Source organism: Eutrema salsugineum, unplaced genomic scaffold, assembly GCF_000478725.1.
Source record: "Eutrema salsugineum unplaced genomic scaffold, Eutsalg1_0 scaffold_9, whole genome shotgun sequence".
Lineage (NCBI taxonomy): Eukaryota > Viridiplantae > Streptophyta > Magnoliopsida > Brassicales > Brassicaceae > Eutrema > Eutrema salsugineum.
Window position 1 is genome coordinate 6,923,205 of NW_006256342.1, and position 16,098 is coordinate 6,939,302.

General features: G+C 35.9%; 1 protein-coding gene across 1 annotated transcript; it reads left to right on the forward strand.

Moving 5' to 3' along the window:
• The first annotated feature begins 413 nt into the window (after positions 1-413).
• On the forward strand, positions 414-2,547 carry LOC18008299 (aldehyde oxidase GLOX1). Its single transcript, XM_006391234.2, has 2 exons — positions 414-926; positions 1,136-2,547. Exons 1-2 carry the CDS (start codon positions 426-428, stop codon positions 2,465-2,467), a joined length of 1,833 nt encoding a protein of 610 aa, XP_006391296.1. The 5' UTR covers positions 414-425; the 3' UTR covers positions 2,468-2,547.
• The last annotated feature ends 13,551 nt before the right edge of the window (positions 2,548-16,098 follow it).

A 16,098-nucleotide genomic window follows, 5' to 3' on the forward strand; every position in this document is an offset into this window, starting at 1 on the left:
CTATATATATGAGCTAAATTCTAAAAAAGTAAATGCATACAAAAGTTGAAGGTGTTACAGAAACCTCTATCCGAACAATCTTGACCATCAGATTCTGTAATAACTATTAGAAAAAGCAATCTCAACAGTTCGAATTTGAGTTCTTTTTCTTATAAAAAAGCATTCTTTACCCTTGAATACATGGTTTCCTAGATTTTGGGATGTATTTTCGTATGTTCCAAGTGTATGGGAGAAAACAAATATCGAAATATCAACCATACAAAAGAAAAAAAAAAGACAAAGAGTGGAAGAAATATTTAAGCTAACCACTCATTCAAAAAAATAGAAATGTCAAAAATAAACACAAGTCAAAACTTATAAATTCCCAAAATGTATGAGTTTCATCTTCCAAATAAACCTGAGACATCATAAAGTTAAAACGAAAAATGAGAGGCTCAACGAGACTATTATGGAAACTATCTTTCATTGTTTTGCTAGCAATCGTTTCCGAGGCAGTCGTCAGTCCTGAACCAGACCTCTCAGAGTCAGGGCAAAACAAGTGCTCAGCTAACGATGGTTCATTAGACGGCACCGAGACCGGGAACAGACGTGAAGCCGCCGAGATAAGAACACGAGCAGAAGAAAGAAAACCTAAAGGTAATGGTGGTGGCGGCGGCGGCGGCGCCATCCCGGAAGGAGCTGAGATGAATTGGCCAGGCAAATGGGAATTGTTCCTTAAGAACTCAGGCGTATCAGCCATGCACGCCATTCTTATGCCATTGATCAACAAAGTCCAGTTTTACGACGCAACCATCTGGAGAATCTCGCAGATCAAGCTCCCTCCAGGAGTACCTTGCCATGTTTACGACGAAAAGACTAATAAAGTTGATTGCTGGGCTCATTCTGTCCTCGTCGATATCGAAACCGGAAACGTCAAGCCTCTCGCGGTAACAAAACTATCTCTTTATTATGGTTACAAATATATATGAGTAAATGTTTCAATATTCGAAATATGAGACTTTTTAAAAACTTTAAAATAATTCTATCAAGAAAAAAAAAAACATTTTGGGTCTTGATGCACATTAATGTTTTGGACTTGATTAATATTAGTAATAGTTGATATGATGGACTAATATATAATGGAAAAATATGGCAGCTTACAACGGACACATGGTGTTCGTCAGGAGGTTTAACCGTAAACGGGACTTTGGTTAGCACAGGAGGTTTTGAGGGAGGAGCAAACACGGCGAGATACCTTGTCAACTGTGAAGACTGTGTATGGAAGGAATATCCCAAAGCATTGGCTGCTAGGAGATGGTACTCAACACAAGCCACTCTCCCTGATGGCACTTTCATCGTAGTTGGAGGCCGAGACGCTCTCAACTACGAGTATATCCTCCCGGAAGGAATGAACAACAAGAAACTCTACGACTCTCAACTTCTTAGACAAACAGACGATCCAGAGGAAAACAATTTATACCCTTTTGTTTGGCTAAACACTGATGGTAACCTCTTCATTTTTGCCAACAACCGTTCCATACTTCTTAGCCCAAAAACGAACAAAGTCATCAAAGAGTTCCCTCAGCTCCCGGGGGGTGCACGTAATTACCCCGGTTCAGCTTCCTCGGCTCTTCTCCCCATCCGTCTCTACGTAAAAAATCCTGCTGTTATCCCAGCTGATGTCCTCATTTGCGGTGGTGCAAAGCATGATGGGTTTTACCGTGCTGATAGGAAGAAGATTTTCGATCCGGCCTTGAAAGATTGCGCAAGAATGGGCATCAACAGTGCTAAACCTGTATGGAAAACGGAGATGATGCCAATGCCGCGCGTCATGAGCGACATTGTCATCCTCCCTAATGGAGAAGTCCTTATAGTTAACGGCGCGAAACGTGGAACTTCCGCATGGAACTGTGCCAAAGATCCAAATCTTTCACCACTCTTGTACATGCCTAACAAGCCACTAGGCAAACGTTTCAAAGAGCTTGCTCCTTCCACTATTCCACGCATGTACCATTCCATAGCCATCGCTCTTCCTGATGGTAAAGTCCTTGTCGGTGGAAGCAACACCAACGATGGATACAAGTACGACGTTGAGTTCCCGACCGAGGTCAGACTCGAGAAATTCTCACCACCTTATCTTGACCCGGCTCTTGCCAACATGAGGCCGAAGATCGTGACCAGCGCCACACCAAAACAGATAAAGTATGGACAAATGTTTAACGTGAGGATCGAGCTTAAGCAAGAGGATGTGACAAAAGAGAATGTCATGGTTACGATGTTGGCACCACCTTTTACTACACATGCTGTGTCGATGAACATGAGGTTGCTCTTGTTGGGAATTAATGATATCAAGAAGGTGAAACCTGATTTTCATCAGATTCAATCCGTTGCTCCTCCTAGTGGAAATGTTGCTCCTCCTGGTTATTATCTTCTCTCTGCTGTCTACAATGGTGTTCCTAGCGTTGGAGAATGGATTCAAATTGTATGATTTTTTTAATTTTCCAAAGTATAATTATTTTTGATATGATGAACCCTTCTCCTCCTCACCTATAACATTTCTTTTTGTAACACAACCATTTTTGTTTCTACTAATGTAAATATATTTTTTTGATTCTTATAATTACTATATTTTGTTTAAATTGTTCTGTTATTGAGATAAGAGATTTGAGAAACTTATCATAAATATTATGTGAAAGAATTTGAATCAAGTAGTTTGTTTACCTATTCTTTGAACAACCAATTACGGAGGAACTAAATTAAAGTGCCAAAAAATTGAAATTCAACTATCGTTTCAAAGTCTAATTGATTACATAATTAACATATTGTGATTCAAGTTTTAATGAACTAAAAATACAAACACAAACGGATCACTCAACTTATAAAAAATAAAATTGCGATGTCAATAATTTTTTTTTTTTAATTTTATGTATTTCAGAAAATTCTTTATTTGTTAATAATTGGTATTAACCAGTATCTTATCTATCTATTTATTATTTACTTATTTGTGTAGTGATTTGCTTACGTGTCACGCTCAGAATAAATTTCAGAGTTTTTCGCTTACGTGTCAGCTCTAAAATGAGTTTTAGCTGAAAAAAGACCGTTTAGCCCTATTTTCCAACTATGTGTCATTTTTTGATTCGTTCAAACAAACCGGTCTAAATTATTATTATTAAATGCTTAATTTTGTTGTCAAATCAAATCGTTTTTAAAATTATATTAAACCAAAATTTATAAAAAAACAAACAAAAACGTTTTTTAAAAATAACACAAAAAATAAATCTATATCTCTTAATATTTACCATTTTTTATATTTCTGAAATTTAGAAAAAATCTAGCAAAAATGTTATAAGAAACAAAAAAATAGAATATATTTAAAAAGTAATGGAATGTCGTTTCAAAATAAATAAAAAACAAAATTTAACACAAAATCTAACAAAAAAGTTTTTTTAAAAAGTAATATATATATATATATATATCTAATTAATGGACTGTCGTTTAAAAAGAAAATCATGATTATAAACCACCTACATCGTTTAAAAATTAAGATAATTATATGGATAAAATTTCTCTTATATGTATTTTTGTTGACAATTATAACTAATTTTAGAACCATGATTATAAACCACCCCTATCGTTACTATTTTATAGGAAAACAGGTTCTACAAATGGCATAAGGGAGTCTATGGTCTCCCTTCTTAAAAAAATGCTAGATAAACACAACCCTCTTGTGAAAGCATTTAGAACTGGCCGAGATCAATTCAGTGAGACTCCAAATAATCAAAATCTGAAATTAAAATTGATTTATGAGAGAGATACAGATGGGAGGACACATAATCTGCCAACTGCCAACGAAGTTGCTGCTTTGATATCATGAGTTTTGTTTTGGGAATGAACTCACGAGATATAATTCTAGAATGTACAAGTGGGAATCAACAACACATTAGTGAATTGACATAGGTTTCGTGGATACGGCTGGACGGAAAAAAAAATAACAATGTGAGTTCTTTGCTTTCTATCTTCAAGAGAGATTTGGTAAACCACCTACCATAATGATGTCGGGAAAATTATATCAACAATTCCTGGTCGATGTTTTCATGATGATAGAGACAAACAGATTGAGATATCTTTATTTAAATCAGAAAAACAGTCAATGTGACAATTATGAACGACTTGCAAAGTCTGCAGAAAAAGGAAATTGTAACATTTCTGACTAAGGCAACCAGGTTTATATGCCTGCTTCATATACAGGAGGATTGAGGTACATGAATCAACATTATCTTGATGCAAAGGCGACATGCAAGCACTATGGATTCCCATATATTTTTATCACAATAACGTGTAATTTTAAGTGGCCTGAAATTACTAGACATCTTAAAAAGCATAATTTGAGTACCGAAGACAGACCTGATATTTGTTGTAGGATTTTCAAAATGAAGTTGGACAATCTCATGCACAGATTAACTAAGAAGAATACATTTGGTAAATGTAACGTAGGTAAGATGATCAATTAAATATTTTTTATTTACATTATCAAAATAAAAACATAATCAAAATAAAAATATTTTTTACATTGTCTGGTTTCCTTTTCAGCTATATATACCATTGAGTTTTAAAAACAGGGTTTACCGCACACAAATATAGTCTTTTTTCCTACATCCAGACTCAAAGATACGAACGCCATAGGATATAGACGAGATTATCAGTGTTGAAATACCATACAAGGAGTTAAAACTTCTTTTAAATATCAGTGCATGAAGTTGTAGGTGACGTTATGATTCATGGACCATGTGGAGGCGTAAATAAAAATATGTTTGCATGGTAAACGGTAAATATTCCAAGTTTTTCCCAAAAAAAAATTGTTAACAAACTACCATTGATGCAGGTGGATATCCTCTCTATAAGAGAAGAAGGGATTTGCAAACTATTCAAAAGAAAGGGATTGATTGTGATAATACATATGTTATACCATATAATAAAGAGTTGTTGTTGCATTACTGTGCTCTTATCAACATCGAGTGGTGCAATCAGACCCGTTCAATCAAGTATTTGTTTAAATATATAAACAAGGGAGCTGATTATGTGCGAGTTGGTGTTGCCGAAAAAGATAAATAAAACGAGACAAAAATGCATTACACTTGCAGGTTAGAAAAATTACCTTCAACTTTAAGACTATAAATAATTTGGAAAGTGTTTATCTGTTTAAAACTAATGAAAACAAGTGCTTCTATTATAGTTATATTTCACCCTATGAATCTTGCTGGCGGATAGAGGCCTACCGAATACAATATCGAAGTACAGCGGTTGAGAAGCTAACATTCCATCTGCCTAATCAGCAGATGCTAATGTATAAACCAAACAAACACATTGAGGAGGTTCTGAGAAACCATCTGCCGGTATGTCTAAGTTTCTATCGTGGTTTGAGTGTTATAAAATTTGTTTGGCACCAAAAAACAAGATCCTCAGAACCAATGACAAGAAAATGGAAAAAGGTTATAGGAAGGCTTGTGTTCGTATCTCAAACACTAGGTCAAATTTACTTGTGACTACTGCTTAATGAAGTTCAACGCGCAACATTTTTTGAGGATATAAGAAATTACAAAGGTGTAGTCTATGAGACATTCAAAGATGCTTGCTATGCACACGGATTATTAGACGATGACAAATAATATATTGAAGCAATAAAGGAGGCCAGTTTCTGGTATTCTGCAAAATATACACGCAAATTGTTTGTTATCATGATGCTCTCAAATAGTGTAGGTTCGGTACTTGGAGTTTGGAACGCTTCATGGGAAATACTCTCCAAAGATATATTGTACAAATAAAAAAAAATACGGAAGAAAGAAGGTATATATTTACCTATATAAACTTCTCTTAACATGTTCACAGTTAAATATCTCAAAAATATATTATTTTATTAATGACTCTAACTTCTGTATGTTGAACTGATGCAATCAATTATACATTTTTTTTTGGTAGATTTGGTGCTAACAGAGGAACAGATAAATATTTTCACTCTTTCCGAGATCGAAAAGTTAATGAGTTGTCATGGAAATACTCTTGCCAATTTTGACAATATACCAAAGGCAGACGATATTGAAATTGATAAATTAAACAATCAACTGCTCAACGACGAAAATACTTAAAGATCATATTAAATACATGACAATGATCACAGAAGAGCAGTTGGGTGTTTATAATAAAATTCTAAGTGTTGTTCAAAGCAATAGGAGCAGCGTTTTCTTTGTCTATGGCTTTGGAGGCACATGCAAGACATTTCTTGGAGTATTCTAGGCGCTGCTTTGAGATCTAAAGGTGAAGTTGTCCTAAATGTAGCATCAAGAGGAATTGCTTCATTGCTATTACAAGGGGGTAGGACAGCCCATTCTAAGTTTGGAATTCCAATAAATATCAATAACAGGACAACATGCTCGATGAAATCTGGTACACATTTAGCAGACTTGATCAAAGAAACAAAGCTAATAGTTTGGGATGAAGCTCCAATGATGAATAAACTCTGTTTCGAGATACTCGACAGAAGCATGCAAGACATAATGAAATCTGAAGAACCTATTGGAGGCAAAGTCATTGTTTTTGGGGAAGATTTTTGGCAGGTAGTCATGGTAGAAATATAACAGTAATGGCTGCGTTGAATGCATCAAAGCTTTGGAAAAATGTAAGGTACTACGGCTGAATAAAAAAATGCAACTACACACCGGTCTAAGTGAGCGTGATGCAAATGATATAAGATCTTTTCAAAATGGATTCTAGAAATCAGAGAAGGAAAAAATAAATGAGCCTAATGATGGAGAAACTGAGATAGAAATTCCAGAAGACTTATTAATTAAGGATTGTGATGATCTAGTAAAAACTATAGTAAGGGAAATATATGGAGAATCCTTTGCTAATAGAGATGACCCCACATTTTTTAAGAAACGAGCTATTTTGGCCCCAAAAAATCTGGATGTCGAAAGAATTAACAAGTATATGCTTTCACAATTAACAAGTATTATTTCTTTGATAATACAATATATGTTAACACGTCTTCCTACTTAGATTTTGAATATCTCAGAACTCTCTAATTGTCTAATTCTATAGGTGAGAAAAGAGTTTATTTTGAGCGCTGATAGTATTGACCCATCGGAAAGAGTGGTAATTCCAAAAGATGATATAAATACTTTGGACAAAGATTTTTTAAAAGATATTGTCTACTGATAACACCGGATTTTGACCATTTTTATGGATCACCTTAATGTCTTTTACAGGTGTTTTTACTCCATTTTCAAAGTTTTTCAAAGGATTTCTATGTTTTCGGATTTTAAAAGACTTTTCAGGTAATTTGGGATAAAGAGGCACAAATTGGAACAAAAAGACTCTTTTGGATAAATGCAAACCGTCAGAACTCTCATGGAGAGACGAAGACCTTCTCACCGTCTGATCACCTCAAAATTGGACAACTAATAGAAGAATCAACCAGCTTTCAAATGCACTTGGTTTGCAGACATTCCAACGGTTGGATCTCAAGATATTCCATTAGCCCCGGAGCCACTCGAAAACGGCCAGCAAGTCTCGCGACCGCGGCCAACAGCCCATTTCCCGAGGTCACAAGCCTCCCGACCGCGGCCAGCCACCTATTTCCCACGGTCACGTCACTCCCGACCGCGGCCGGCAAACTCCGAACTAAAGCCCATATTACTGAAGCCCAAAGTCATTCTCATTCTCAATTCCGGAACCCTAGAGACCATGGAGTATTGAAGACTATAAATACTTGTCATTTAGGTTGTTTTTAGACACAACCCTTCATACTTTACAGAAACCCTTTTTCCTTTAGCCATTTTTATGCGATTTTTGTAGAAGATTGTTCAAGTCCGAGTTCTTCAATAGAGAAGCTTTCTTCATCTCTTTTCTTTACTATTTTTGATTACTTTTATTAAAACCAATGATGATGTCGACCTCAGCCATGTCTGAGTAGATCCCGAGTTGGGCTTAGGGTTCCCGAAAGGGGCTCTCATAATCAATTAAGAAATCTAGGTTTATAGATCTGAGATTTCAACTTTGTTCTCTGTTTATTCTTGTTCTTATTGCATGTATGCTTGATTGATCACCTAGTATCTGATCTAGATAATTAGTGTTGCAAAAGTTTTCATTAAGTATCAGCCCTAGAATGAAACAGGCGAGTCTTGTGCAGCTCTTGCGTTCTCTCCCTTCCAGGGCCAGAGTGGAAACCTACTGGTCAGGGTTGCGAGAAACAGTTGGTTATGATCACGACAGTGACGTAGTCATACCGCCGTACTCTAGCTCTAGAACCCTATATATCGATATCCGTCAATCCCAATCTATCTACCCTAGTGTTAAAACCGATTATGATCCCTGTAGAGTTCCCAAAAGCTCAGCGTTTTTAGCCATAGTTTACAAACCAATCGATTTTTACTTGCTTATTTAGATCTGCATTTCAATTGCTTTAGTTCGATATTTTGTTTGCTTTATTTCCTTTCTATTCGATTTTTCTATTTGTTCCTTAGGATATATTTATTTGCTTTCTTTTGTTTTAGTTTAATCCGTGAAAAACAACCAACCTCTAAAACCAATCTAGTCTAGACATAAAGTTAGAAACCGTAGAAGAATACCAGACACACAAATCTCTGTGGATTCGATTCCTAAATACTACAACTGATTAGCTGTGCACTTGCGGCTTTCATTTGTTTTTGTTAAGGGTAAAACTTGTTCCCTCACGCAGTTGACACGCATCATCTACACACAAGAATTCTTGAACAGCATCAAAATTTCAGGTTTGCCTAATCATAGACTAGTTCTGAAGATCGGAGCTCCTATGTTCTTCATTAAAAACATTGATCCAAAAAGAGGATTGTGCAATGGCACACGACTTATTGTCACTCAATTAGCAAATCATGTTATCGAAGCAAGAGTGATTACAGGAATATCTAACAGTGATGTAGACAAGAAGGTTTCAATCCCAAGAATATTTGTTACTCCAGCCGATGCAAGATTCCCTTTCAAGATGCGCAGAAGACAATTTCCAGTATCGCTTGCTTTTGTAATGACGATAAATAAAAGTCAAGGTCAGACTTTGGAGAAGATAGGATTGTATTTGTCAAAACCAGCTTTCTCTCATGGTCAACTTTACATTGCACTTTCAAGAGTCACAACGAGAAAGAATTTAAAGATATTGATCACTGACAACAAAGGAGCACCACACAAAATCACAAAGAATATCATCTACAAGGAGATTTTTGCCAACATATAGACTATATTTTTTAAATAAGGAAAATATTAATTAGATTAAGATATCATACTTCATTGAAATATTATTTCACTACTATTTACAATTTTATTTAAAATTATTTATGATTAAATTTAAAGTTAATTTCAATTTTATATTCATATCAGAATCAATTATTCACAATACACAAACTAAAAAGTAATCTGTTTTAGTTCAATATTTTAATGTGCTTAACTTCATTATTATCTATGAGTGCTATACTATATATTATCTTTTATTTGATAAAAAAATAGGCTACCAAAAATTATAAAAACAACCATGCACAACAATAGAGATACAATAAAAAAAAGAAAAACAACATCCAAAAGTTTAAAAAGACACATAATACTCCCTATTATTATTCTATGACAAAAAAAAACAATACCTAAAACGCCAAACATAACACATAACAAAATATTTAAACTCAAAAAAATAAACTCTGAATAACACAAACAAACCATGTCTAAAATACGTAGAACAATGACCAAAAGATCTTGAAACAATTTAAACAAAATTATTTTGATATTAACATGCATTTTTCTACTCTTTTTTACTATGCTATCACAATCGTCTACAAACAATAAAATGCACACTCAATAAAAAAAAACCAAACTACTACTATATTTTCAAATCAAATAAAAATTTTAATCAGCGCCTGACGCGGGCAAATTGACTAGTTAAAACGTAAAATCTAGTAAAAAAAGGTCTGTACGATGTTCAGTGAATGTCACGCAAACTCTCCATTATTCTGATATTGAGAGATTAACTAATAGAGACCAAATTAATAAAAAAAAAATAAAACAAAATAATTGTATGTGTTTGGATCTTGTTTATGATAAAATAATAGTTTTTGGCATGTATTGCGAGTTTGTTTATATACATTTTTTTAATAATTATTGGCTTCTGAATTTTGTGGAAAATGAAACCGTCATGATGGGAAGGGGACCGAATCACATGACAGTTCATTTTATAACAAATGATTCAAGATTTGTGTGACGAACTGAAAATTAAAGAAGATTTACTTTCTAACTTCAGCACGACTAAGCTCCTTACATACAAAATCACAAACATTCTTTAGCAAATTCTTCATTGGGAGTTACTATGTTAACAATGTCTTGGATGTTAATCTGTGGTTGCTTGCAATGTCATACTGCAAGCTTCTTGATGTGAAGAGCAATCATACTTAGACAAACTATTGTATCTTCAAGAAATAGGTGAAAATCCTAAACGAAATTGGTCTTACCTCTCACCTATACTGCTTAAGAAATTCCAGTTCAAATTTTGGCACGTTTAGTTAGTTTAGTTTGCGTATGTATATTTTTACCGATTACTAGTAAAGTTAAAAACAAAAGTCATTTTGTTTGTTTTCATTGACGTGTTTTCTGACTCAACAAAATTTGATGATTTTTATTTTTGACTAAGAAGATTTGACTAACGATGTTAGGATCAATGTCTGGCTAAGCCAATATATTATTACTTGTGTAGAAATTAACTATATTAGCTTAATTGGTGCATGAATGTACACAGCTCATCGGTTCAAGTATATATGCATCGTAATGGATTGACCATATGATTTGGGCCGGTTTCCCCGATCTAACGCATCCATTAACTTTAGGTTTGGGTTACAAAGGAATAGGCGGCACTAGTTGAAAGAAGAAAAGAGAAGCGTTGGGCCTAATACCAAAAGAGATGAAGCCCATAAAAAAAAACAAGAAAGAATCGGTCAAGGGGTCTGTTACAAAACAGAGTATATATATAGTCGAGTTCTTCATCTTCATTTTCTTTCTCCTATCTTGTTGCGATTACTCATATGATATCTGCTGTAAAATCTGAAACAAGGTATACACAACATTAGAAGCTTGTAACCTCTCAATTCTATAGTGAAGATTGCGAGCTAAAGTAAAGCCGAGACTCATAAAAAGCCTTAGAGAGATAACTTGAAACACTCTTCTAAGATATTATTTATTCCATCGTCTCTCCTTTATTTTAGCGTCTCCCTTGTGGATCCTTCACCTTTTAATGAGCTTGAAAATCTCCAATTTATCCTTGTAATTTTGGCAGAAATAAATTATAAAAGAAAATTGAAAAATCGGTCAATCATAAATAAGCATAGATAAACCAATCAAAAGCTGCGAAAAAAAATTCGTCCAAAGAGATAGAAGCATGAGTAGCCAATCAGAAGCGAGCTTCTCAAATTTTAACCAATCAGGAGCGTGTCGGCATTTTTTAGGCGCCAAAAATTTAGCCAATCAGAACAGGCTTTGTCTTCTTGTCAGAGACCGGGTTGAAAGAGAAACCATTTTTGACCAGCTCGCTTGCTTCACCCCAGCGATCGCTAGAGAACGAATTCTCAGAACTTGAATCCTTCTTGACATTTTGCTGCACTCATCCCTCATTGAAGCTTAATCGAGGTAATTGACATTTCGTTGGATATTCTTCTTCATTTCGTTATTGGAAAGTCGTTGCCCTAGAACCACGATTGGGATTAAATTCGATTATTGAATAGGCAATGGTATACTATGGAAATTGTAATTGGTTGCTAATCGACTGGGTATGTATTGGATTGGAGTTTTAGATGCTGTAATTGGTTGCTAATCGACTGGGTATGTATTAGATTAGAGTTTCTCCACGAGTTGACAATTAGATCTAATTAAATGAGAGAGATAGAGTAACAATTGGTATTACCTGTGTATTTCTGGAAACAACTGGAAATATTTCTTATGCAATTGAGTATGATCTATGTGTTATTTTTTCAGGTGATAATGATAACGAACCTAATTTTTTATTACGGGAGATATTATTCAACTTCAGAGGATAAATGGATTTCAGCCCCAACGTCCATGTATGGTATAATGTTTAAGTCTTCAAGTTTGGAGGAGATTACTTATTCTGATTGAGTGGAAAAGATATGCACGAAGGTTGGGATTGTTGAATCTTTGAGTAAGTTGATATTGAGTTACATTCCGGTACAAGTGCAAACTCAGAAACAGTTTTATATTTCGAATGATGACGACCTAGCCGTGTTCCTGACCTAACTGGATAAAGAGGGACGCATAAGTATTATTAATGTAGAGGTTATCAAAGGTGTTGAAGTTGGAGAGGGATTTTCCAGAGTTGAGAGGGTAAGTTCAGTTGGTATAAATTATGGGGGGTTGCGTTTAGGTAATGGTGGATCAAATAATGGTGTACTTGCTATTTACACAGGAAACTGTTCAGCAGGACAACAACATCACGAGAATGTCCCATTGATAGAGGAAGCTGACGGTGATGAGGGAAAAGATGGTGATGATGTTACACGTGATGGAGAAGATGGTGATGATGTTACACGTGACAATGGAAAAGATGGTGATGATGTTTCCCGTGAAAATACTGATGTAGTAGATGATGATGCTAAAGCCAAGTTTGATAACGAAGAGGAGGAATATAGAAGGTTTGATTTTGATTATGGTCCCCCTCCTGAAGGTTTAGAAACACAACATTTTGAATGGAAAGATGGTATGAATCTGAGAGTGGGGTAACAATTTGCATGTAAACAAGATTTGATAGATTTAGTGTATAGAGTTTCACATCAATATTGTTTTGGTCTGACTATAAAAAATTCAGATAAGAGACGATATGTCGTGAAATGCGGTGAAACAGGTTGTAATTGGTATTTACGAGCTTGGAAGGATGCGAATACACCCTGTTTTTCTATAACAGTATACCAGAAGATGCATACTTTTTCTCGGGCCAGTGCGAGTACAAACAACAACAAAGGAAAGAAACACCAGGATTAGTTGCATCTGTTGTTAAGGAGTTGTATCCAGGTCGATTAGATACACCAACTCCTCACGCTGTCATGCTTTTGGTTAAACAAAACGCTTATGTGAGTGTGTCATACTCCACCGCATGGAGAGGAGTACAGCAAGCTAAATCTCTAGTTTGTGGTTATCCTGCAGATAGCTATAGAGATCTGTACTCGTATTTGTACATGCTACAGAAGGTGAATCTAGGTACAAAACACAAGGTGTTACTGGACGAACAAGGAAGATTTAAGTACTTATTTGTCGCTTTGGGAGCTTGCGTTGAGGGGTTTGTAGCTATGAGAAAAGTGGTAGTTGTTGATGAAACTTTTTTGAAAGCCGGAATGGATTGTCAGCTAGTCTTAGCTGCTTGTCAGGATGGTAATCGTCACTATTATCTGATTGCTTTTGGAGTTATTGATTCAGAAAAAAATGACAGTTGGGAGTGGTTTTTCAGGCAGTTAAAAACGGTTATATCCGATAGTCCTGAGTTGGTTATTGTTTCGGATAGAAATTTAGGCCTCATTAACGCAGTAGCTGAGGTGTACACGGAAGCTAAACATGGGTATTGCACCTGACATCTTTCACAGAATGTGAAAATGCAAGTTTCAAGGGATAGAGAAATAGTTGCAGATACATTCATGGAGTGCGCAAGGCAATATACAGAGGCCGAGTTCCTTGATCATTATTCGAGGATGGCATTAAAGTATCTTGCTGTGACCGATTATCTAGAAAAGCGTGTAGAAGTATCGAAATGGGCCAAGTGCTATTTTCCAGCAGAGAGGTACAATCTAGATACTAGTAACGTTGTGGAGTCTTTGAATAATGTGTTTAAAGATGCAAGGAAGCTGCCATTATTATCTATGATAGATGCGATTGTTGACTAGTTGTGTGAATGGTTTAACAAGCATAGGAACGAGGCTGCTTCAACGCCACCACGACGCAAACTGGTTGCCTTTGTGGAAAATATTTTTCACAGTAGATGTGCTGAATCTAAGAAGCTAGGTGTCACCGAGTTAAACATGATTCAGATTGAATACAGCGTGCTTGGATTAGATGGGATTAATTACACGGTGAGCTTAAAAAATAAAACTTGCTCGTGCAAGCTTTTTGATGTTGACAAGTATCCATGTGTCCATGCATTAGCCGCATTAGAAGCTTACATGAAGCGGCCAGACAGAGAAGTGGATATAAACGTGGAGGACATGTGTTCAATGTATTATTTAACCGAGCAGTGGGATTTTGCTTATAACAGAACCATCTATCATGTTCCACATAAGTCACAGTGGGTTGTCCCCGATGATGTTAAGCAATTGTCACAGTGGGTTTACGAGCCAAAAAGGGGGATAAAACAGCAGAAAAGGCATCCATCCGTTGGAGAGCGTCGACCGAAGTCGAAGAGGACGAAGACAAGTAATAAGCGTCGGCCGGAATCTCACAAAATTTATAGCTATTTTACTGGAGGTGAAAACGTTGGAAGTGAAAATGCTGGAGGTGAAAATGGTGGAAGTGAAAATGCTGGAGGTGAAAACGCTGGAAGTGAAAATGCTGGAGGAGGTGTCTCGGGTGATAACGTGGTTTAGTTTGGAAAATGGAGAGATATGTTGGGATTGTATTACTCGGAAATATTTAGTACAACCATCTTTGGATTTAGGTTTTATGTTGTGATTGTATTACTCGGAAATACTTAGTACAACCATATTTGGATTTAGGTTTATGTTGTGGTTGTATTACTCGGAAATATTTGATGCGGTCAATATCTTCAAACGACATCTCGTTTGAGTTAATGCGGTCAATATCTTCAAACAACGTCTCGTTTCCCCCAAATGTGATAAAGCGGATTTTTATTTAACGTAGACCCAAAGAGTTTCTGAAACACAATCTCATTCATATACAATGGCTAGGCAAAGTGGATTTTCTGATTTGCCCATAGAGATGAAAAACGAAATACTAAAGAAGGTAGTCAGTTCTAGCACTCGCGATTACTGTAGGGCTTTAGTGGCAAGTAGGGATTTATACCAGATCTCCAAGGATCCTATCTTCCTTCGGACCGTGGATTTGCTAAGCGTGCCCACACCTTGGTTCTTTGATATGGCATGGATGAGAATGTTCAAGGACAGATGTTTGGCAGAAGGTAATCCTACGGCTCTATTTGAAAGAGGTCTTTAAATTTTTTTTTATGACCATGATATAGAGGCAGGGATGGCAATGCTTAAGGCGTCATCGGAAGTGGGATTCTCGTTGGCAAAATATTGCCACCAAATGCTTGTCCTCATCATTTCCGGATGCGACGTGAGCTTAACATCTGTCCCAGATTTTACACGGGTGGAATCAGAAGAAATGCGATTACGAATTGAAAGAGCAAGCCCTAGAGGATCACTCCAGCACAGTTTGGAGAGAGGATTACATTGGTGGTGGAAAAAATTAATAACTTGCATTGTGGAAGTGGAGACATTCACCCATTAATAATTATGATGGGATATGCAGACGTGCCCCCCGATTGGTGCGATTCTTTCCACTGGACAATGGAGGCGATAAAATTCCAGTGGGATATTAGAAATCGCTTCGTGAAAGAGTGGCCAACTTGATCCATCAGAGTGAAAATTTGTTTTTGTTTTATTTAAGTATTACTCGTATAACTTTGTATAACAACATATTATTTTCTCTCCTTAGTCTTTTCTTCAAAGTTCAAAGTTCTCTTTCTCGTTCAAAGTTCAAAGTTCTCTTTCTCGTGTATGTAAAGAGTAAAAGTACCTCGTATCAAGAGGATATAATATGAGTTATTCTCAAAAAGTTAGAGAATGTTCGTCGGAAAAGGAGAATAGTAAAAACAAAGTAAAAGGGAGATAAAGAAGAAAAAACTACGTGGATGATGAGTATAACTAGAATTATTAGTACAACAACGTTCAACAAACCCAGTTAATATAAACGCCCTAGTTTTGGTCTGGAAAACCTGGTATAACTACGCTCTAGTTATACTCATTTGTTGTTCTGTCGACCACAAATAATTGTGAACAGGGGAGGAGAAGCAAGAGCGAAAAAGTTGTGAAAAAGAAAAGT